The 24,233-nt window shown below is 42.1% G+C and overlaps 1 protein-coding gene across 1 annotated transcript in view; it reads left to right on the plus strand.

The window, feature by feature from the left end:
* Nucleotides 1-15,815, plus strand: part of LOC144683202 (uncharacterized) — a 63,641-nt gene extending 47,826 nt beyond the window's left edge. The window contains exons 3-4 of the mRNA XM_078546161.1: nt 14,584-14,856; nt 15,154-15,815. Coding sequence (XP_078402287.1) covers nt 14,584-14,856; nt 15,154-15,716 — 836 coding nt within the window. The 3' untranslated portion in view covers nt 15,717-15,815. The remainder of the gene's footprint in view (nt 1-14,583; nt 14,857-15,153) is intronic.
* Nucleotides 15,816-24,233: the final 8,418 nt, after the last annotated feature.

The raw sequence follows: 24,233 nt of genomic DNA on the forward strand, positions 1-24,233 counted from the left end.
ATGGATGGGATAAGGATAATGACGGTGTGTTTGAAAGAGTGAATGATGATGTCCCTTGCACTGGCAGTGAATGATGGCCCTGTGGATATGTGATGGATTTCTAAGTGTGTGAGCTGGTTGTGATGAAAAGAGTGACTTACCCTGGTGGAATGGAGAAGATCATTCATCCTTTTGTGGCACTGGGTGGCTGTCCTCCTCTGCAGGGTGTTTGCACTGACCACCGCTGCCACCGCTTATCAAGCCGGGTTGGTGACTTTGCTGCCCATTCTGCGGCCAGAGCGGGGTCAGAGCACATCTCGTCAGGCTTCCAAGGCATCCAGCAGTCGCTCGAGGGGCCCATCGCTGAAGCGGGGACTGAAGTTTTTTTCTTTTGCTGGCCATGTCTCCTGGGCAGCAGTGGTGAGCTGGTGGCAATGAGCGCTTTGTTGGTGGCCACCTTTTAAAGATGGCGGCCGACGTGATGCAACAGCAAGGTGATGGCGAGCAGGCGAATGAGAACCCACCCGCCATGGAAACTGCGTATTTAGTGCAATTCAGGGAAAAGTCCGCCCCATATGTTTGTTTTTCCCAAAGATTACTGGTAAAATTTAGTGCTATGAGAGGTTTTTATTATGAAGAAGATAAAGTCCAAAGACATAGTGAAACAATGGATCTTTGCATTCAAAGGGGAAAATATGTATAAAGGAGTGAAGACTGTTTGCAAGGGAAGACATTTTTAAGATCTTGCAAGTGTGAAAAAGCCTTCTGCATCTGTGCCTCAAGCTGCTGCCTCCAGTGGGTGGAAAGGTGAAGAGAACTCACTTTGAATTCGACATGTTCAGGGTATCATGATTCTTTGCCTGAATCTTTTAAAATCTATGTGTCTTACTGTTGCCTTAACAAAAGTGTAACTGGGAGTTAGATTGATTAAGGGATTTAGAAGTTATCATAGTAGTAATTTGTAGATTTATGTATGTATTTAAAATAATTTCTCTTATTACTAAACATTTAATTTAGTTTTATAAAAACCTATAAGACTTGGTGGTCTTATTACTACTGAATTCAAGGCACGCATCTCAAAATTTGCACAAACTGCCAACAAGTTGTGGCAGTTATTTCAAGTTTTCCTTTGGGATTTGAACAGCTCAGCGTTTACCATCAGCTGGTATACATAGGCATGTCCGCATCTCAGTCACAGCAGTGTTTGCATCATTAGATGGCAGCGAAGGCTTCAAGTCTTTTCTTGTGTCATTCTTGTTCCTAAGTGGACTCTCAGTTCCCGTAGTGAGCTCACTCACAGGGTCTCACGGACCAAAGCAAAGATCATGGCTTGGCAATTCATGAGGCCAGAATGTGCAACTTGTTCTCACTGCAAGTGGGTGGACATTCCCTGAGTTGAAAGAAAATGGCATTGAGGGCTAGGAGAGATGTGGCCATATTCCCTCAATTAACTTTACTCTTCCTGGAACCTGTCAGCAATTAACATATCACAGGCACGTCTTCCATGTCTTCCTTCCTCCATGGCATGATCACACTCATACTGACCCTCAGCAGCCTGGTGAAGTTTGACGGTGTCTGTATCTTCATCTTCTGATGAGCTCTCATCCTCCTCCAGTTCATCCTCTGGCAGGGATCCACTTCTTTGTATTTCCAGATTGTCAAGGGTGCAACACATTGCGATTATGTGGGAAACCATGTTGGGAGTGTATTGTAGTGAGCCACCTGAGCGGTCCAAGCATCTGAAGCGCATTTTCAGAAACCCTATGGTCTGCTCTATAAAAAAACGTGTGGAGCTGTGAGCAGCGTTGTATCTCTGCTCAGAACTACTCTGAGGGTGACTCACTGGTGTCATCAGCCAGCATTTCAGTGGGTACCCTTTATCCCCAAGCAGCTAACTCTGCAGACATAATGGCCTCTCAGAAATCTCAGGCACCTGAGAGTGACTCAGGATGTAGGAGTCATGGCAACTCCCAGGGTACCGTGCACAAACGTGCAGTATGTGCTTCTGGTGATCACACACCGGTTGTACATTGATGAAATGATAACCCTTGCGGTTTACAAATATGAGGGCCTGCTACCATGGAACCCGTATAGCCACATGGGTGCAGTCTATTGCACCCTGCACTCTTGGGAAGCCTGAGATGACGGCGAAGCCGGTGAATCTCGCAGCCTGGCTATCTTTGTCCAGAGCAAACCTGACATAATTATTGGCCTTCCTGTAAAGGGTATCTGTGACCTCCTTTAGGCATCGATGTGTTGAGGACTGAGAGATGTTGCACAGGTCCGCTTTGATCCATGGAAAGAACCAGAGGCCAAGAAATTGAGTGTAGCAGCCACCTTCAAAGCCAATGCCAGGGGATACCCTCCAACTTCATGTGGCATCAGGTCTTCACGGAGAATGTGGCATATGTGATGTACCAGAGCTTGGGACAAGTGCAGATGATTGCCTCTCACTCATTTGTAAATAGGAGACTCTTCTACAATAAATCGTTGTGTTGGTGAGTCACTCCCATTGTCTGGGTCTCTCATTCTCATCCTCCTGTTCATGCCCTGGCTCCGCTTGACCATGTCCCTCCTGCTGGAGCTGTGCATGGAGTCGCCTTTCCTTCCTTTGCCCCCTCCATTGCATTCGGACCCTGACAAAAGCAGCATTGAGCCCTGGATCCATATCGACTTTTGCCTTCTCCCTGAAAGGAAACATGGGGCAGAACCTTTCCATTGTTGGGCGGGCTCAGTGGGGACAGGCGGGGCGGCCGGGAAGCTGACCGCCGCCCGCGATCAGGGCTGGAAGGCGATTCCACACTAGCGTGAAATGTGAGCGGCAGCGCTGAGTGCTGCCTGTGCAGTGCGAACTTCGTGCATGCGTGTGAGTGCACAGAGCTGCCTCAGTGAGATGAAGAGTCGTTAAAAAAAAATAAAGAAATTAAAAATGCTATAAAACACGTCCCCACACATGTGATTCTGTCACATGGGCAGGGACATGTTATTAATTAAATTTTAAAATTTTTACTTTATTTTTATTTGCTTTAGGAAATCCCGCCAGTGGATGAGGTTTCTAAAAAGTGCAAAGGCCACTTGGCCTTTTCGCCTGCCCGCCAACCGTAAGGTTGGATAAAAAATTCTATTCAATTGCTCCTTTAATGGCCTTAACAGGCCTTTTAATTGTTGGTGGGCACGGTGCCGACTCCGGCACGTGCCCGCTGAACAAAATGTCACGCGACTGTGCGTTGATGTCGGGACGCTCGCCTTACATCAACGCATGTCATTTTACACTCGTGCGAGTTGGGCGCATGCCCGCCTGCTGAGCTAAAAACTGCCCATGGAAGACAGTAATGATTCAAAGGACAGGAAAGTGAAGCTCAAGGTGACAGGTTTGGAAACCTTAAGGATCCATAGTTTTTCCTGCCCTACTTGCATGGTGGCTGATGCCGCTTGTCTCTGAAACACTAGCACACACATCAAGGCGACCAAGATGGCATCGCAGATATGTAACATCTTGAGCTCTGCATGGGATGCTAAATTTTCATTGAGAAGAATGCCCCAACCTAGCTCTGTGCTCCAATCTCTGATGTGGCATATTAATGACCAATCAGTTGCTCATGGTCAATGAGAGGATGCCCTTTGGCCTGTTAGGGGTGTCAAATCTGGTGAACACATAACAGGTCTTCATTTATGGAATGCCATATATGATATAGCTGTGTCTCCTTCACTATTGCCTGCATTCACAAATTGTACATTTCTGTGTGTTACTCTTGAGATGCAGCAACTGTGATGTGAAGCCACTGAGTTCTGAATCGCCCTTTAACAGCGCTAATGAAGCCATTGGCTTTCAGTGGCTTTCATTGCAAAGAGGTCTTTTTCCTTTCTTTCTAAACAGCCTCCTGCTCACTCCTGCAGCAAGAAGAGGTTAAAGAATGACCCCAGAAAGGCCCTCCTCGTGTCCGCCTTTCCCCCTCACTGCCATTCCACAGTCTTTCCTCTCCGTTGCCCCCTTGTGTTCGCTCTTCCCCCTCACTGCCATTCCACAGCCTTTCCTCTTCGTTGCCCCCCTTGTGTAGATCAACTCTACCCTCGCCTCACAGTCCAGCCCTGGTTGAACTATTAGTTTCTGAAAGTGGAGGCCTGCAAGAGTACCACTGCACAGTTGTGTTCGTAGGGACAATGTAGGCAAAGAGCAGGAGCAGTCCAACCATATAGCCCCAGCAGAGTGGCATTCATTGCAACAAAAACTGAAAAGAAAGGAGAGCCCAGGAGAGGCCATTAAAGTCTCCAGAACACAAAATAGGACAGAGCGTTTGGAAAGGGCTAGGAATCTAACTTCAAGCACATCAGATAAAGGGATGACAATGAGAAAGGGGACAGGAAATACAGGACTGAAGGTTTGTATCTGAATGCACGCAGTATACGAAATAAAGTAAATGAGCTTGTGGTGCAGATTGAAATTGGCAGGTATGATGTGTTGGGCATCATGGAGACATTGCTGCAAGGGGATCAGGACTGGGAGATAAATATCCAACGATATACATCCTATCAAAAAGATAGACAGGTTGGCAGAGGGGGTGGGGTTGCTTTGTTAGTAAGAAATTAAATTAAATCGATAGCAAGAAATGATGTAGGGTCAGATGATATAGAATCTGTGTGGGTAGAGTTGAGGAACCGCAAAGGTAAAAAAACCATAATGGGAGTTATGTACAGGCCTCCGAACATTAGTCAGGATGTGGGGCACAAGATACACCAGGAGATAGAAAAGGTGTGCAAGAAAGGCAAGGTTACAGTGATCATGGGGGATTTCAATATGCAGGTAGACTGGGAAAATCAGGTTGGTAGTGGATCCCAAGAAAAGGAATTTGTGGAATGTCTATGAGATCGCTTTTTGAAGAAGCTTGTGGTGGAGCCCACTAGGGAACAGGCAATTCTAGATTTAGTGATGTGTAATGAGGCAGATTTGATAAGGGAGCTTAAGGTGAAGGAACCCTTAGGAGGAAGTGACCATAATATGATAGAATTTACCCTGCAATTTGAGAGGAAAAAGCTGGAATCAGATGTAACGGTATTACGTTGAATAAAGGCAACTACAGAGGCATGAGGGAGGAACTGGCCAGAATTGACTGGGAGATGAGCCTAGCGGGAAAGACAGTGGAACAGCAATGGCAGGAGTTTCTGGGAGTAATTTGGGAGACACAGCAAAAATTCATCCCTAGGAAGAAGAAGCATACTGAAGGGAGAACGAGGCAACCGTGGCTGACAAGGGAAGTCAGGGACAGCATAAAGGCTAAAGAGAAAGCGTACAATGCGGCGAAGAGCAGTGGGAAACCAGGGGATTGGGAAGCCAAAAAGACCAACAGAGGACAACTAAAAAAGAAATAAGGAGGGAGAAGATTAAATATGAGTGTAAAATAGCCAGTAATATAAAAGAAGATTGCAAGAGTTTTTTTTACATATATAAAGGGTAAGAGAGAGGCAAAAGTGGACATTGGGCCACTGGAAAATGACGCTGGAGAAGTAGTAGTGGGGAACAAAGAAATGGCGGAGGAACTGAATCGGTACTTTGCGTCAGTCTTCATGGTGGAAGACACGAGTAACATCCCCAAAGTTCAAGAGAGTCGGAGGGCAGAGGTGAGTATGGTGGCCATTACCAAGGAGAAGGTGCTAGGAAAACTGAAAGGTCTAAAGGTGGATAAAACACCTGGACCAGATGGATTACACCCCAGAGTTCTGAAGGAAATAGCTGAAGAGATAGTGGAGGCATTAGTTGTGATCTTTCAGGAATCACTGGAGTCAGGGAGGGTCCCAGAGGACTGGAAAATCACTAATGTAACCCCCCTGTTTAAGAAGGGAGTGAGGCAAAAGACGGGAAATTACAGGCCGATTAGCCTGACCTCGGTCGTTGGTAAGATTTTAGAGTCCATTATTAAGGATGAGATTTCAGAATACTTGGAAGTGCATGGTAAAATAGGGCAAAGTTAGCATGGTTTCATCAAGGGGAGGTCATGCCTGACAAATCTGTTAGAATTCTTTGAGGAGGTAATGAGTAGGTTAGACAAAGGAGAGCCAATGGATGTTATCTACTTGGACTTCCAGAAGGCCTTTGACAAGGTGCCGCACAGGAGGCTGCTCAGTAAGACAAAAGCCCATGGTGTTAAAGGCAAGGTACTAGCATGGATAGAAGATTGGCTGTCTGGCAGGAGGCAGAGAGTGGGGATAAGGGGGTCCTTCTCAGGATGGCGGCCGGTGACTAGTGGAGTTCCACAGGGGTCAGTGTTGGGACCACAACTTTTCACTTTATACACTAATGATCTAGATGAAGGAACTGAGGGCATACTGGCTAAGTTTGCAGATGATACAAAGATAGGTGGAGGGACAGGTAGTATTGAGGAGGCGGGGAGGCTGCAGAAGGATTTGGACAGGTTAGGAGAATGGGCAAAGAAGTGGCAGATGGAATACAACGTGGGGAAGTGTGAGGTCATGCACTTTGGTAGGAAGAATAGAGGCATAGACTATTTTCTAAATGGGGAGAGAATTCAGAAATCTGGAGTGCAAAGGGACTTGGGAGTCCTAGTCCAGAATTCTGTTAAGGTTAACTTGCAGGTTGAGTTGGTAGTTAGGAAGGCAAATGCAATGTTGGCATTCATTTCGAGAGGACTAGAATATAAAAGCAGGGATATGCTGCTGAGGCTTTATAAGGCTCTGGTCAGACCACATTTAGAATATTGTGAGCAATTTTGGGCCCTGGATCTCAGGAAAGATGTGCTGGCCCTGGAGAGGGTCCAGAGGAGGTTCACGAGAATGATCCCAGGAATGAAAGGCTTAACATATGAGGAACGTTTGAGGACTCTGGGTCTATACTCGATGGAGTTTAGAAGGATGAGGGGGGGATCTGATTGAAACTTACAGAATATTGAAAGGCCTGGATAGAGTGGACATGGGGAAGATGTTTCCATTAGTAGGAGAGACTAGGACCCGAGTGCACAGCCTCAGAGTAAAGGGAAGACCTTTTAGAACAGAGATGAGGAGAAACTTCTTTAGCCAGAGAGTGGTGAATCTATGGAATTCATTGCCACAGAATGCTGTCGAGGCCAGGTCACTGAGTGTATTTAAGACCGAGATAGATAGGTTCTTGATTGGTAAGGGGATTAAAGGTTACGGGGAGAAGGCGGGAGAATGGGGTTGAGAAACTTATCAGCCATGATTGAATGGGGAGCGGACTCGATGGGCCGAATGGCCTAATTTCTGCTCCTATGTCTTATGGTCTTATGGTCTTAAGACTGACACAGCGCCAGGGCAGGTAGGCTATGTATGTTCCATTCACCTCAAAGTTACCACCAAATTGAGGTCTGACTTGTGCACACCACCCCTTTTCAAAACGGGTCTGAAGCCAACGTAATTTCCCACTGGCATGATGCAAGATTGGAAAGCATGACAATATTCCGGTGACCAGCTGTTTTAATGAGCATCCATGACATGTTAATGAATGCAAATGGCGTTTACGCCACTATTTGGCAAGATAACCAACCTGCCATTAACCCACCATCGGGAGAATTGCAAGTCTTTTATGACAGCGGGTTTGCGACTTTTTGCCTGCCGCTGGATTCTCCTTGCCCGCCCCCCATGAAACCCGCCACGGGTGGCATGGGAAAATTCCACCCAATATGTTTTTGAACCAATGAAAGATAAGGCCATGCTAGATTTAATGATATTAATAAACGAGAATTAATTAACAACCTGCAAGGGGACACCTTGAGAATAGTGACCATAATATGATTAACTTTGATGTTACATTTGAGAGGGAGAACTGAGATGCACAAACCAAGAATGTAAATTTATGTAATCCAAATGTCAAAGAAAAGGGATGTGGGGAAGTCTGAGGTTATTCACTTTGTATCCAAGAAAGACAAATCAGAATATTTTCCAAATGGCGAGAAATGATGAACTGTGGAGGTGTAAATGGATTTCAGTCACCAGGTACATAAAACACTAAAAGTTATTGCACAGGTTCAAAAAGTAATTTGAAAGGCTGATGGAATGTTTGTCTTTATCTCAAGGAATTCAAAAGTGGGGAAGTTATGCTTCAATTGTATAGAGCTTTGGTCAGACCTCATCTGGAGCATTGCATTCTGCACCTTATAAAGGATATATTAAACTTGGAGATAGCACATTGCAGACTGATCAGAATGTTAGCAGGGTTTTAAGAGATAAACTATGAGGACAGGTTACATAAACATGACTTGTAATCCCTTAAATTTCCAAGTTTGAGGGCTGATTTAATTGAGGTGCTGAAAATGATAAAACAACGTAATGGGATATATGCATAGAAGTTATTTCCTTTGATGGGGGAGTCCAGAACAAGTGGATATAATCTTAAAATTAAATGGAGATAAGGTACAGATTAGCAAATTGAGAATTGAATGAGGAAACACACTCAAGGGGGTCGAATAGCTTAATCCTTTCCTAATGTTCCTTTTAATAATTTTTGGCAAATTTAGAGACTGCTTTACAGACTGCTGCTGCCCCTCAGCAAAATACAGGTAGGACTCGGCTTCAGCCTGTTTTCCCAGGTATATGTATATAGAAAGGTAGAGAAGCAAAGGTATAGGGGAATCACTCACTGCAAAACCCACTTTTTGTGCTGCCAGAGGGCAATGGTGGGGGCAGGAGAGGCAGTTCCAGAAATAATTACAGCAAAATGGTAATGTAGTTGCAGCCAATAAGCAAAAGTCATAAGAACATAAGAATTAGGAGCAGGAGTAGGCAATTCGGCCCCTCGAGCCTACTTGGCTGTTCAATAAGATCATGGCTAATCTGATTGTGGACTCAACTCCACTTTCCTGTCTGTCTTCCCCATAACCCTTGACTCCCTTGTCAATCAAAAATCTGTCTAACTCAGCCTTGAATATATTCAATGACCCAGTCTCTACTGCTCTCTGGGGGAGAGAATTTTGCAGACTAACAGCCCTCTGAGAGAAGAAATTCCTCCTCATTTCCGTCTTAAATGGGAGGCCCCTTATTCTGAAACTGTGTCCCCTCATTCTAGATTCCCCCATGAGGGAAAACATCCTCTTAGCGTCCATACTGTCGAGCCCCCCCCTCAGAATCTTATATGTTTCAATAAGGTTGCCTCTTCTTCTTCTAAACTCCAATGGGTATAGGCCCAGCCTGCACATCCTTTCCTCGTAAGACGAACACCTTCATCCCAGGAATTTGCCTAGTGAACCTTCTCTGAACTGCCTCCAATGCAAGTATATCCCTCTACAGTACTCCCTCCAGCTGTGGTCTCACCAATGCCCTGTACAGTTGTAGCAAGACTTCCCAACTTTTATACTCCACCCCCCCATGCAATAAAGACCAATATTCCATTTGCCTTCCTAATCACTTGCTGCATCTGCATACTGACTTTTTGTGACTCATGCACCAGGACACCCAGGTCCCTCTGTACCTCAGAGTTCTGCAATCTCTCTCTATTTAAATAATATACTGCTTTTCTATTCTTCTTCCCAAAGTGGACAAGTTCACATTTCCCCACATTATACTCCACCTGCCAAATTATTGTGAAAGTAAGGATTCTGTAAAACTTTAAAATATCTCTTTCTAGCTCGTCAGATGTTTTTCCAGTATCCCTAATCATTGACTATCTGAATATCATCTGAAAATTTGTAGGAATGTGATGAGAGTATAATAATTTTCATAATATTTTTCTGGTTTATGTAAGGTAGGTTTATGGGGGTAAGTAGTTGGGTCTATCTGTGTGTGATTTAATTACATTTGGAGTCAAGTAGACTGCAGGCTTTGACTCATCAAAGGAAGCTAGGTGCTTGACATGCTAATGAGTAAACATGGATGCTGGCTTAGCATATAAGGTGTGAAGGGAATTTGCATTTTTAGATAGATGAAGGGAGATTTGGATTTCAAAGGGATTTTAGTCTGTTTACAATTAGCCAGATAAGCAAGGCTAAAGAATGGCCAGAATTTTTACTGTGATGGGCGGGCAGGCCCCACCGGCTCGGCGGCGGGCAGGCAGCCGAACTCCGCCTTCGAAACGGGGTTTGCCGCCATTTTGAGTGGGCGGGCCAATTAAGGCCCGCCCAGCAGCCTGCTCGACAGGAAGCGCTATGCACTTCCTGTGCGGGGGGTGGAGGGATTTCCCATCTGTCAAAATGTGCTCTTTCGTGCATGCGCGCGAAAGAGCACACATCTCCCTGAGACTAAGTGCTGTCTCAGGGAGATTACTGACAGTATAAAAATCTTTAAAAATAGAAAAATATTAAAATTATTAACATGTCCCCCTCATGTGACAATGTCATATGAGATGGGTCATGTTAGTAAGAAGCACATAAACTTTATTGAATTTTTAAAAAACGGACATGAAACCTCATCCCGCCAATGGATGAGGTTTCATATATTATCAGAAACCTGCTGGGGCTCCTGGCCTGCCCGCCAACCTTAAGGTTGGACGGGCAGGGCATTTAACAAGCTTAATTATCCTGTCAATGCCCTTAATTGGCCATTGACAGGTCGGCGGGCAGACAGCTGATTTCGCTGTCCACCCGCCTTCCTCAATATTTAAATGTATGGACCAGGATGACATTGGGGGTTCCTCCCGAAGTCATCCCGCATCATTTTCCCATCGGCGAGTGAGCCCTACCCCCAAATCGCCGACTGGAAAATTCTGCCCAATGTGTTTATTTTTCCCAATAAATAGTAGCAACATGAAAGTTTTTATATTATGACGAAGATACCAGCTTCAAAGACAAATGAAACAATAGAACCTACATATTAAAAAGAGAAACATATATAAAGGATAATGAGGCTATGTGTCAGGAGAAGGTATTGTGAGATCTAACAGAAGTGTGTGACATAGCCTTAATGAAGCCTCCAGCATTTGTGTATAAGCCTGCTGTCTACCAAAACCGAAGCTGGAGAAAGCCATTTAGAATTCCACTGTCCAGGGTAGTATTGTGTTAATTTGCTGGATCTGTTTAAAATCTAAAATTTATTTTTGAGACGCTGCCTTAAATGGGGTGTAACTGGGAGTAAGGTTATTTTAGGAGCTACAATAGCAGTAATTTGTAGTTCCATGTATGTGCTTGAAATATTTTCTTTTGTTAAGAAATATTTTAATTTAGTTTTTTAAAAAATCCCTAAAAGCCTTGGTGGACTTATTACTTCTGAATTCAGGACATGCATGTTGAAATAAATACAAATTGCAAAACCATTGTGATAGCGTGGTCATGTTTCCCCCGTGGATTTGGTCAGCCTGGCACACATAATCTGCTGCGTCATAACAGGAAGAGGAGGAAAACCCAGGCTTCACTGAATAAATGGGAATGGACAGTTGTGGTGTGTATTAAAAGACTGCTGATGTATGAGGACAAAAAAATGGAGATGAAATTGGTCTTTGGCAGTGGAGCAAAACAAATGATAGTGTAACAACAGGCAGTTGTACACCTCACTTGAGAACATAAGAACATAAGATTTGGAGCAGGAGTAGGCCGTTCGGCTCCTCAAGCCTGCCCCGCCATTCAATAAGATCATGGCGGATCTGCCCCAGGCCTCATCCTCTTTCGTGCCAGCTCCTCATAGCTCTCAACTTCCCGATATTTCAAAAATCTACCTACCTCCTCTTTAAATACTTTCAGTGATCTAGCCTCCAAAACTCTGTGAGGTAGAGAATTCCAGACATTCACTACCCTCTGAGAGAAGAAATATCTTTGCATCTCGGTTTTAAAAGAGTGTCCCCTTATTCTGTAACTATGTCCCCTAGTTCAAGATTCCCCCACTAGTGGAAACGTTTTCTCAACCCTGTCAAGCCCTCTCAGAATCTTGTACGTTTCAATAAGATCATCCCCCATTTTTCTAAACTCTAATGAATAAAGGTCTAACCTGTTTAGCAGTTCTTGATAAGTCAACTCCTTCATCCCAGGAATCAGCATAGTGAATCTCTTTTGAACTGCCTCCAATGCCAGTCTATCTTTTCTTAAAAATGGGGACCAAAACTGTACACAGTGCTCCAGGTGCAGCCTCACCAACACCCTGTACAGTTGTAACAAGATTTCCCTATTTTTAAACTCCAACCCCTGAGCAATACAGGCCAAAATTCCATTTGTCTTCTTAATTACTAGCTGTGCCTGCATGGTAACCTTTTTTGTGTTTCATGCACAAGAACATCCAGATCCCTCTGTGCTGCACCTTTTTGGAGTCTCTCTCCATTTAAATAATAGTCTGCCTTTTGCTTTTTCCTACCAAAGTGCATGACCTCACACTTTCCTACATTAAACTCCACCTGCCAAGTTTTTGCCCACTCACTCAACCTGTCTATATCCCCTTGCAGATTCCTTGTCTTCATCACAACATGCCCTCTCACCTACTTTTGTATCATCAGCAAATTTGTATACATTACACCCTGCCCCCTCCTCCAAGTCATTAATATAGATAGTAAATAATTGAGGCCCTAGGACTGATCTTTGTGGCACTCCACTAGTTACGTCTTTCCAGCCTGAAAAAAACCCATTAATCCCGACTCTCTGTCTTCTGTGTGTTAACCAATCATCAATCCATGCTAATACATTACCAACAATACCATGAGCTCTTATCTTGTGCAATAACCTTTTACATGGCACCTTATTGAATGCCTTCTGGAAATCCAAATACACTACATCTACCGGTTCTCCTTTATCAACTCTGCTTGTTATATCCTCAAAGGACTTGAGCAAATTTGTCAAACATGATGTCCCTTTCACAAAACCATGTTGACTCTGTTTGATTGCGTTAAGCTTTTCTAAATGTCCTGCTATTTCTTCCTCAATAATGGACTCTAGCATTTTCCCAACGATGGGTGTTAGGCTGACTGGCCTATAGTTTCCTGCTTTTTGTCTCCCTCCCTTCTTGAACAGATGCATCACATTAATGGTTTTTCAATCTGCTGGGACCCTCCCGGAATCCAGTGAGTTCTGCAATATCTCGACCAATGCCTCCACTATATCTGCAGCTACTTTATTTAAAACTCTTGGATGCAGACCATCAGGTCCTAGTGACTTGCCTGCCTTTAATCCCATTAGTTTCTCAAATACTTTGTCCCTCATGATAGAGACTATTACAAGATCTTTCCTCCCATTAGCTCCTTGCTTATCTATATCTTTGGAATGTTTATAGTGTCCTCCACCATGAAGACCAATGCAAAATATTGGTTTAAATTATCTGCCATTTCCCTGTTCCCCATTATCAATTCTCCAGTTGCATCCTTCAAGCGTCCCATGCTCACTTTAGCTACTCTCTTTCTTTTTATATGCCCGTAGAAGCTCTTGCTGTTTGTTTTTATATTTCTTGCCAATTTACTTTCATAATCAATTTTCTCCCCTTTTATTAGCTTTTTAGTCATCTGCTGCTGGTTCCTAAAAAATTCCCAATCCTCTGTCCTGCCACTAGTTTTTGATGCTTTATATGCCTTAGTTTTTGATTGGATACTCTCCTTGACTGCCTTTGTTAACCATGGGTGGTTCAACCTTCTCATCGAGTCCTTCTTTTTGACTGGGATAAATTTTTGCTGAGCATTATGAAAGATCTGCTTAAATGTCTGCCACTGCTCATCCACTGACCCTCCCCTTAGTCTATTTTCCCAGCCCACTTTGGACAATTTTTTCTTCATACCTCTGTAATTTCCCTTTTTTAAGTTGAGGAAACTAGTTTGAGATCCGAGTTGCTCACCTTCAAACTGAATATGAAATTCTACCATGTTGTGATTGCTACCCCGCTAGAGGATCCTTAACTACGAGATCTCTTATTAATCCCACCTCGTTACACATTATTACATCTAAAAAAGCCTGTTCCCGGGTATGTTCTGCAACATATTGCTCTAAGAAACAATCCCTAATGCACTGTACAAATTCATCTTCCATGTTACCCCTGCCAATCTGATTTGTCCAGTCAAAATGCAGATTAAAATCACCCATGACAATTGTAGCGCCCTTCTTACATGACTCCATTATTTCCTGATTTATACTCTGTCCTACTGTGAGGCGGCTCTTCGGGGGCCTATAGACGATTCCCATCCATGACTTCTTCTCCTTGCTATTACTTATTTCCACCCAAACTGATTCCACATCACGAACTTTTGCACCTATATCACTACTCACCACTGCACTGATACCTTCCTTTATTAACAAAGCTACCCCACCTCCTTTTGTTTTTTGCCTATTTTTCCGGAATGTCGAATGCCCTTGAATATTGAGTTCCCAGTCTTGGTCACCTTGCAACCTTGTCTCTGTAATATCTATCAAGTCATATCCATTTATTTCTATTTGCGCCGCCAACTCATCAATCTTGTTACAAATGCTGAGTGCTGAAGTCAATTTCATCTCAATGACTGAAAATACAACTCAAAACAATGTCAAAGCATAAAGTTTTACTGTGGATTAATTGCTCCTGAGTCCTAGAAACCAGATATTTTCAATTTTCAACTTTTCACTTTGAACCTGTATTTATAAAGTTCCAGCCTAAGATTATTCTATTCAAACTCTTCAAAAATATAGACAAAGAAGAATTGTCCTTTAACAATAAGGTCTATTATTCTCTTCTATAATACAGTATTCATGTTTGTGTTTTTTACTATAGTTGAGGAAACATCACCTGATCTGACTATAGTCACAGAAGAACAGAATGAAGTCATTGAAACTAATAAGGATACAGAGGACACAATGAGCTGTAATGACATTTCCACATCCAGTATGGACAGCTGTTTTGAGGCAAACACTGGGTCAAAAGTTATGAATAAAAATTCCCATGAATCCTCACAGCAATCACACAAAAAAGAACTAGATAACATGCAAGAAGTACTGGAGGATGAAGACAAAGTGCTCAGGGTGCATTGTCATCACACAGAAGAAGGTGAGGAAGTGAGCAGTTGAGGTAAAGACTAGAATAGCCAAGCATGTTACCAATAAAAATGGCATAGTCCACTGTGCATTTTCTCAACAATGTTATTTTTGAATAAATTTTTATGCATTTCTGGTTGAAAGTTATTCTTTACAAATTCTCCAATAATAGTGCAGGCAAACAAGGCAATTTATTAAAATATAGCTATTATTTCACAGAAGATTTGCTCTCTAAAATAAAAGATTATTTGAATAGACTGATCTGTTGATCTCCCTTATAACACAGTATATATTTTGTATTTTACTGCAGCTGAAGATGCATCACCTGATTTGACTAGCATGACAGAAGAACATAACATAGTTATTAAAACTAATAAGGATACAGAGGATGCAACAAACTGCAAAAACATTGCCAGATCTAGCTCAGGGAGCTGTTCTAACGTAAACTCTGGGTTGGAAGCCATGAGCAAAAGTCTCCAGGATCCCCTACAGCGAGCAACCACTCTGGAAGTTGACGATGTGCAAAGGATGCAAGAGGATGAGGTAAACACAGGGCCAGAAGCCATGAGCAAAAGTCTCCAGGAGCCTCCACAGCGAGCAACCACTCTAGAACTTGATGATATGCAAAGAATGCAAGAGGGTGAAGACAAAAAGCTGCAAAAGCAGAACATCAACAAAGGAGCAAACACAAATCAAAGCAGCTTAGATAAAACCACAGAACTGGATCAAAATAAAAATAATGATGAGAAACAGACACTGGAGGCAGAGCTACAGAAATGCATAGAAGATTTGAAAAAACTTAAAATACCCTCCACATTCATAAATAAGCAGAGGCACTGGCAAAATGAATTGCTAAAGAAATATGACGTATAACCCTATAAGAAATAAGATGAAAATTGGAACAATTGTAATATCTTACCTAATTTACTTGCCAACTTTCTTCTGGCAGAGTTTACAAACAAAAAGTTGGTAATATAAATATCACTACTGTCAAGTATTACCATCTATCAGAGTTGCTGAACATTATCTATATAAAAAGTAAGTAGATTAGTAAATCGTCCTGTCGTATCTATTATGGTTTCCACCCTTACCCTCTGATGTCCCCTACACTTTACATTATATTCAAGTACATGGTATCAACTGCAGAGCCATCTGTTCACTGACAATTGCAACTAATTAAGTGCATTAGTTCAGTTCCATCATATTCTATTTGTTGTGGTTGTCCAGCCTATTTGACAATCATCAAATAGTGGGGATTTAACATATAGGGATTACACAATAAATGGCAATATACTAAGAGGGGTAGATGAAGTGAGAGATCTTGGCGTACAAGTACACAGGTCCCTGAAGACAGCAGTTCAAGTAGACAAGGTTGTAAAGAAGGCATATGGAATACTCTCCTTCATTGGCAGAGGTATAGAATATAAAAGTAAGGATATAATGTTGGAATTGTATTAAACGCTGATGAAGCCACAACTAGAGTATTGTGTGCAGTTCTGGTCACCACATTACAAAAAGGACGTAATAGCTCTGGAAAGAGTGCAGAGGAGGTTTACAAGAATGTTGCTAGGGTTAGAAAAGTGTAGCTACGAGGAGAGATTGGATAGGTTGGGGTTATTTTCCTTAGAACAAAGAAGACTGAGAGGTGACTTGATTGAGGTGTACAAAATTATAAGGGGAATAGATAGAGTAGACAGGATAAAATTGTTTCCCTTGGTGGAGAATTCTAGAACCAGGGGACATAGATTCAAGATAAGTGGCAGAAGGTGTAGGGGGGACATGAGGAAGAACTTTTTTACGCAGAGGGTAGTGGGTGTCTGGAATTCACTGCCCTAGTTGGTGGTAGAGGCAGAAACTCTAAACTCTTTTTAAAAGTACCTGCATCTGCACCTTAAGTGCTGTAAACTGCAGGGCTATGGGCCAGGTGCAGGAAGGTGGGATTAGAAAGGGCACCTGGGTGTCCTCGGGCTGGCATGGACAAGATAGGCCGAATGGCCTCCTTCTGTGCTGTAACTTTTCTTTGGTTCTATGATTCTATATCATTATCACTCTGTGTTCAAGCTTTCTGTTCTTAGGACATAAGCTGATAAGATAATAATATGGAGCTAGACTCCAAAAAAAACCAGGCAACATGTAAACTCAATTATTGGATAATGTTACAACATTGCTGGGTGTGTGATTTTGTTAAATTGGCCTTATATGTCTCCAAAATAAAAGATATTGCTAATCAAGTCTGTCACAGGTCCAAATACAAGGTGGAAACTTATAAATTCATAAGGGTGTAGACGCAGCTTTATTAACTGTACAGATTCCATTCCTATTATTTTCTGTTTAAAATTAATAAATAACAAGTATAGTGGAGCTCAGAAAATCCTAGTTTAATTTCTAGTGAATAGCTTTATCAGAGCAGAAATTTAATTTTAAGCAAGCTACTGTGGTATGGCTAAGGCTGATGTTAGTGCTATTTTCAGGCATTTCTTTTTGTGATTTATTAAAGATAAAGCATTAAAGCTCAGCTATATTTTTTTAAATTTAATCATTGAAAGTAACTTTCTCTTACTGGATGAAATTAAGCATTTAACAGGCATTGTTAGTAGGCTAAATATTCAAATTCTTTGATGTATTCAAACATACGTAAATAGTTTTGCTTGTTTACTGAAACCAAAACAAGTGATATGCTTGAGTTTAATTTTGGCTGCCAACTTACATCTTTGAGTGGAACTGGCCAATCACAGAAGTGTGGTATTCTGATCATAAGATCACAAGAACTGTTAAAAATAAGAAGAAGCCACTAGGCTCATCAACCACCATTCTTTAGTATCTTAACTCTTCCAGCCAGGAATCATCCAATCACATTCAGAATATATCAAATGGAGAATCATCCACTGGGCACAATTTTGATGAACAAGACTCTTCAGATCAAGAATGTATACGTGTCTCCTGCAACAACAACGGCCACTTCCTTAGAATGCGTCTTCTTCATTTCCCCTGCTACCAGATAATAATATTCTCTTTTTTCTAAATTCATGTTAAGATTGTTGGCTACTTTAATGAAGGTGAATACTGTACAAATATTGTAGTCATTGTGAATACAAATGGTCACCATTTAAATGCAAATCATTTTAAAATCTAGCTTGTCTTTTTTGTTCCCTTCAATGCATATATTTGTTATGCCTTGATCCCTTTGCAAACATCATAAGAACCTTAATGTAAAATTAGAGAATTGTTTTACAAATGTATAAGCTAAAATAATGGAGAGAATAATTTCCTATGACCCTGTTAATGAGTTAAGTATTAATATCATACAGTGCGATCAAGGAACAAGGATTTATAAATCTAAAACAAAACAAGCTCTAAAAGATGATCTTAAAAAAGAAGAGAAATGTTTTAATTTATTATTTAGAATGGACAGGATTGCATCTGGAAAAAGTCCTGACTTCTGTCTCCCGCCACCATAGGGAAAGTCCTGCCCTCAGAGAGGGAATTCCAGAACTTAAGACCTAGGAAACATTAACTATACCCTCTCTCCACAGATGCTGCCTCTCTTGCTGAATGTTTACAGCACTTTCTGTTTTGATTCAAAATTTTATTAAATATAGATCTAATGCTGGTGTTTTAAAAAACAAGTATACTTCTACTTGGAAACCTTGCCCCTGAAGTTAATAAAAGGAAAAATTAGACTGGGTGTATAGCAAGCGGCTAGTCTACTTTCGTCCGTTTAATGTCCTTGTTGAAATTGCAAATTCTACCCAATATCAGTAACTTTAGAACCTACAACAGCAATAACAATGGGCTGAAATCTCCGGTTGGCGAGCGGGAGTGGGGCCCGCTTGCCGATGTGTAAAATGATGCGTGGTGACGTCGGGCAGGCGTCCCGACCTCACCATGTCGGCTGCGCATCCACCAAACTGTCAAAGGCCTATTAAGGCCTGTTAAAAACTAATTTAAACAATTAAATGAGCTGCCCGTCCAATCTTAACGTTGGCGGTCAGGCGAAGAGCCCAGGCAGTCTTCACATTTTTCATGGAACCTCATCCACGGGCGGGATGAGGTTCCATGAAGTGTTTAAAAATTCAATAAAATTTTTTATAAAAATCATTGGTATGTCCCAGCTCATGTGATGCTCATGTCACATGAGGGGACATGTTTTAAAAGTTTTCAAAATACTTTATTTAGAAATTTTAAACTTAAACAAATCACCTCTGTGCCTCAAGGAGATTTCTGCGCTCTTTCATTAAAAGTAGGAAACAGACTACTACCCAGAAGTGTACCATCAAACCATGTACAGCGGTAAAGAAATAGGATGCAGCAAAAGTTGTGAGAAAGATTCGGACTACTTAAGAAATTGGGTAAAGGTGTGGGAGATTAAATTTTCATTCGTAAATCTCAAATATTGCACCCCTTGTTCTACATCAATTTCAACCTTCAGAATTATAAAATAAATTTAAAAATAATAAAGGCTGAGTTATGCACACATTTAAGTTTGCATTGGTCAGACCACAGAGTACTATATTCAGTTCAGGTTTTCACACGGTCATCTAGTTGCATATTAAAGAGGTTAGTCAAAACTGCATTAATAACTTTACTTCTATGAACAACAGCACAACCAATCCTATAATCTTAACAATCATGTTATATTGTTGAGGGTCTGTATAAAAGCTTGCATCAAAAGATTAATGGAGCAATTCAGCTCCTAAGGATCAGGGATTTCCACATAATAGATTATAATATTACTGGGGAGAAAGGCAAGACAGCAAATTTGTTCGCATTAGAGAACCTAACAAGAAATAATCTTAACAGAGGAAGATGCACCATGTAAAACCTTTCAGCTGAAGAATGAACATGTTCATTTCTCTCTATTCAGCCCACAGTGACGTTGTTTAATTGTTTAATTATCCAAAGGATCTTAGTGCTCCCCAAAAATTATTAAATATAAATTATTAAAAATCTCAGGCTAGGACTGTCATTTTTTATGAATGACATCTGGTGTTGCTACAATAATTGTTGTTTCCTGCCGCACTACCCAAAGAGTTATCGAGAGATGCATTCCCACTGATCATAGCAGCCCCACAGCCGGAATGTTCAAGAACATTAATTGACTGGAAAGAGATGTCCGCCCCTCAATAGTTAAAAAGTCAAGCCGCAGAGAACTGATTGGCTAACAACTCTGTAGCCCCAGCAGCGCCAGTGGTATTAGTGACCAGCATTGGGACTACAAGGAGTCCCCAGATTCTAAGGGCTGGATTTTACGGGGCACAGGGAGGGATATGGGGTGGGTTTTGGAGGCCAGTTGGGGAGGCACAAAGAGGGTGGGTGGGGGAGCAGCACCAGAACTCAGTAGTGGGGGTTGCTGGGAATGTAAGTAGGCCCACGAAGATTGAAGATGGACACTGGGCCCAGGTAAGTCCTGGGCTTTTTAGGCTGGGGTGATCTGTCGCCCTGGGGTTGCGGGGATGGTGCGCGAGCAGGTACGGGGTGGATTTTGGAGGCCAGGCAGGGAGGCACAAAGTAGGGGGTATGATCTTGAGGGTGGTGGGGGAGAGCAGTGACTCCAGTGTGCAAAGGTCAATTAAAAAAAAAGGATGTATCCCCATTTCCTTCCCACCTGTTCACCAAACTGGGTGAAAAAACGGCTTTCCCATTCTCAGTTGCCATCCACTGCCCAGTGTATTACGGCAGTAAAGGCGGATTGAGGGCCTTGAGTCGGCAATCATTGGCCACTTAAGGGGCTTAATAGGCCTAAGGGTGGGCGGGCTAGTGGCCACCTTATCCAATTTATCCCCATTTTATGGGAACCTGATCGGGGGTGGGTGGGATCGCAGTGGGCTAGCCTCCTGTCATTTTATGTGCATTCCCATCAAAAACCTGATGTCTCATGGTGGGGAAAGGAGGTGAAGCCCAGGCGGGTGGGAGATGGGGGAGTGGGTCTTGATGGTGAGGCAAGGGAGTGAGAGCACTCACCATGGTAGTTCTGGTGAGTGGAAAGGGTGCCCTTGAGGGAGGCACTACTTCCCAGCCAAGGCCCAAGCAAAGTGATCGGCTGGGCTTCCCTCCCTGCCCCTCAATTTCTCGGCAGTCTCAAAATTGAGGATAGGCATAGTGACCAATAATTGGCCACTTAATGCCAGCAATTAGGACAACAGAGGGCAAAACGCCCTAGGCCTTGTCTTCCCCAAGTAATATTGGGGACAGATCAGAGGCAGGTGGGAGACTGATGGGAAAGTTACCTGGGGAATATTATGGGCCCCCACTCCTGCAAATCCACTGGTGGGGGTCTGTAAAATTCTGCTCATAATGTTCACAGAAAGAAAAGCATTAATCTTGTTCTATACCAGGGTAATATTACTCTTAATAAAGTAATGATAGGTGAATGTATTCTTTTATACAACTTATATTTTGTGCAGCTTCTGGATTATTTTTCTGGTACATATTTCACAAAACCCAGGCTCCAGTGTCAAAGAAGTCGTGCTGCACTGAGGTTAAGTTGACAAAAAATGTCGCTGGCTGCTACCCCTGAATTTAACGTGCTGATCTATGCCCCTCAGACTGTTCCATCAAGCCTTCCCCTCCAGTTTATGCCCCACAGACTGCAACTTTGAAAACTCCTTCTGCATTTTGGCTGAAGGCAGCTGCAAAATGGCTGACCTTACACCTCAGAGGGCCACCTTGCTTCAACACCACCAGCTTTCACTGTTCAGGGATCTGGCTGCCCATGATCTCCACTTGCCACTCGCTTAATCCCAAAAGGTACATTTAATAGCATTAAGCAGCATGCAAATTTCTCTTAACTATCTTCTTAACATACTTAATTGACTTCTTGCTGCCTTCATGTGGGTTCAATACTTCACAGCCAATCCTCCGGCCATTTAATTTGGCCATCATTTTCTACCATCTGGATTCCAACTCATCCCACACGATTCTATAGTCCCTCCCTCTGCGAATCCTGCTGCAGCAGGCTTCATTAAATTCCACCCATTAACTCTGTTTCTCTCTCCACAGATGCTGCCGGATCTGCTGAGTATTTCCATCATTTTCTGTTTATGTTATGGATTTATAAAGATCATGTTTAACAAGCCTAATTGAGTTTTTTGAGTAAGTAACTAAGGCAGTAGGGGAATGTCTATGGATATGGTTTATATAGACTTGCTGAAGGCATCCAATAAGCTGCCACATAAAAGACTATTAGAATTAAAGCTCCTTGAATTAAAGGCAACGTATTAAACTGGTTGGGAGATTGGTGAGGTGGTAAAAGAACAAGAGTAGAGATAATGGGTATGCAGTCAAATTGGATGGAAGTGGTAAAAGCAAAGAACTGCAGATGCTGGAAATCCAAAACAAAAACAAAAACAGAAATACCTGGAAAAACTCAGCAGGTCTGGCAGCATCGGTGGAGAAGAGCACAGTTGACGTTTCGAGTCAAAACTCGACTCGAAACGTCAACTGTGCTCTTCTCCACCGATGCTGCCAGACCTGCTGAGTTTTTCCAGGTATTTCTGTTTTTGTTTTTGTTTTGGATGGAAGTGGTGTTCTAGTGGTGTTCTCCAAGGGTCAGTGCTGAGATCTCAACTATTCACGGTATTTATTCAAAACTTAGATAACTCAATAGAATGCCATACATCTAGGTTTGCTGAAAACCAAAAAAATGGTGTAGTGTAGATAGGAACATAAAATTACAATAAAATATTGATAAATAAAGGTTGCAAATGTTACAACCATATTCAAAAAGGGTGTAAGGATAAACCCAGCAACCACAGGCCAGTCAGTTTAACGTCAGTAATGACAAAGCCTTTAGAGGCAATAATCTGGGACAAAATTAACAGTCACTTGGGCAAGTGTGGATTATCAGAGAAAGCAGCCTGGGTTTGTTAAAGGTAAATTGTGTTTAACTAATTTGATTGAGTTTTTTGATGAGGTAACTGTCATGATGGTAATCTTTGTTATGGAAACTTGGACATTAGATACTATACAGTATATTCTGCATTCCATATGGGATCACAAAGGTCAAATTGCGCATGTTCAGGGGACTGTATCTGAAGGCAAAAATGGCTGAATAAATTCAGTAAATCAGGTCAAATCTTGGCCTTGTTAAGTGTCATCATTGATGCATCCGACAGTAACAGAGATGGTTGATCAGGGTAACTTAGTTGATGTGGTGTGCAGTAAACCTTGTGTTATCCGGTACTCTACCAATCAGAAATCTCTACTAACTGGAATTTCTGATGTTCCCCTAATATGGATCATCACTTTACCAATTGGAAGCAGTTACGAACTTATCCGGAACCCGTGCTTGTATAATGTATTATTTTATACTTTAATTTATGTTTTAATGCACTGCTGAAGATTACAAGTAAAAAGAATACCATTCTTTACTTCCTGAGTACTTGCACATTAGTTCATGCTACAGGTGTTGCCTTGTAATCCACAGGTAAATGGAACTCTGATAACCAATATTTTTGATTAACCAGCACCACCAATTCTCTGCGCATGCAGATAATAAGCATTTTACAGTATATGGATTTCCAAAAAGCATTTCATAAAGTGCCACATTAAAAGATTTGCCAGCAAAGTTGAAGTCCATGGAATAAAAGAGAAAGTAGTTAGCAAGGAAAGGACGTGGCTGAGTGACATGAAACAAAAAGTAGTGGTGAACGGCTGTTTTCCAGACTGGAAGAATTTAAAATTTAATGCAGAGAAGTGTGGCTGTAGGTTTCTACAGGATCCATATTAATGATCCAGACTTGGAGGGCAGGGCACAGTTTCAAAATTGCAGATGACACAAAGCTCGGAAGCGTAGTGAACTGCAAGGAGGCTGGGCAATCGACTTCAAGAGGACATAGGCTGGTGGAATTTTTGGACATGTAGTAGATCAAATTTAATGCAGAGAAGTGTAACATGGTACATTTTGGTAGGAAGAGTGAGGAGAGGCTATATAAAGTAAAAGGCACAATAAGAAAGTGGGTGCAGGAGCAGGGGATACATGTGCACAAATCCTTGGGATATATGTGCACAAATCATAGGAGGTGACAGGGCAGGTTGAGTCAGTGGTTAAAGAAGCACACGGGATCCTGCACTTGAAAGTAGACGTATTTGGCACAAAGGCAAGGAAGTTATAATGAAACTTTACAAAACTCTGGTTCGGCCTCAACTGGAGTATTGTGTCCAATTCTAAACACTAAAGGATGTGGACAACAACAACAAACAACAATTTATATTTATATAGTGCCTTTAATGTAATAAACTGTCCTAAGGCACTTCACAGGGGCATTATGAAACAAAATATGACACAGAGCAACATAAGGAAGTATTAGGTCAGATGACCAAAGCTTGGTTGAAGGGGTAGGTTTTAAGGAGTTCTTAAAGGAGGAAAATGAGCCCACACCTGAAGTCGTC

Source organism: Cetorhinus maximus, chromosome 8, assembly GCF_964194155.1.
Source record: "Cetorhinus maximus chromosome 8, sCetMax3.hap1.1, whole genome shotgun sequence".
Taxonomy (NCBI): Eukaryota; Metazoa; Chordata; class Chondrichthyes; order Lamniformes; family Cetorhinidae; genus Cetorhinus; species Cetorhinus maximus.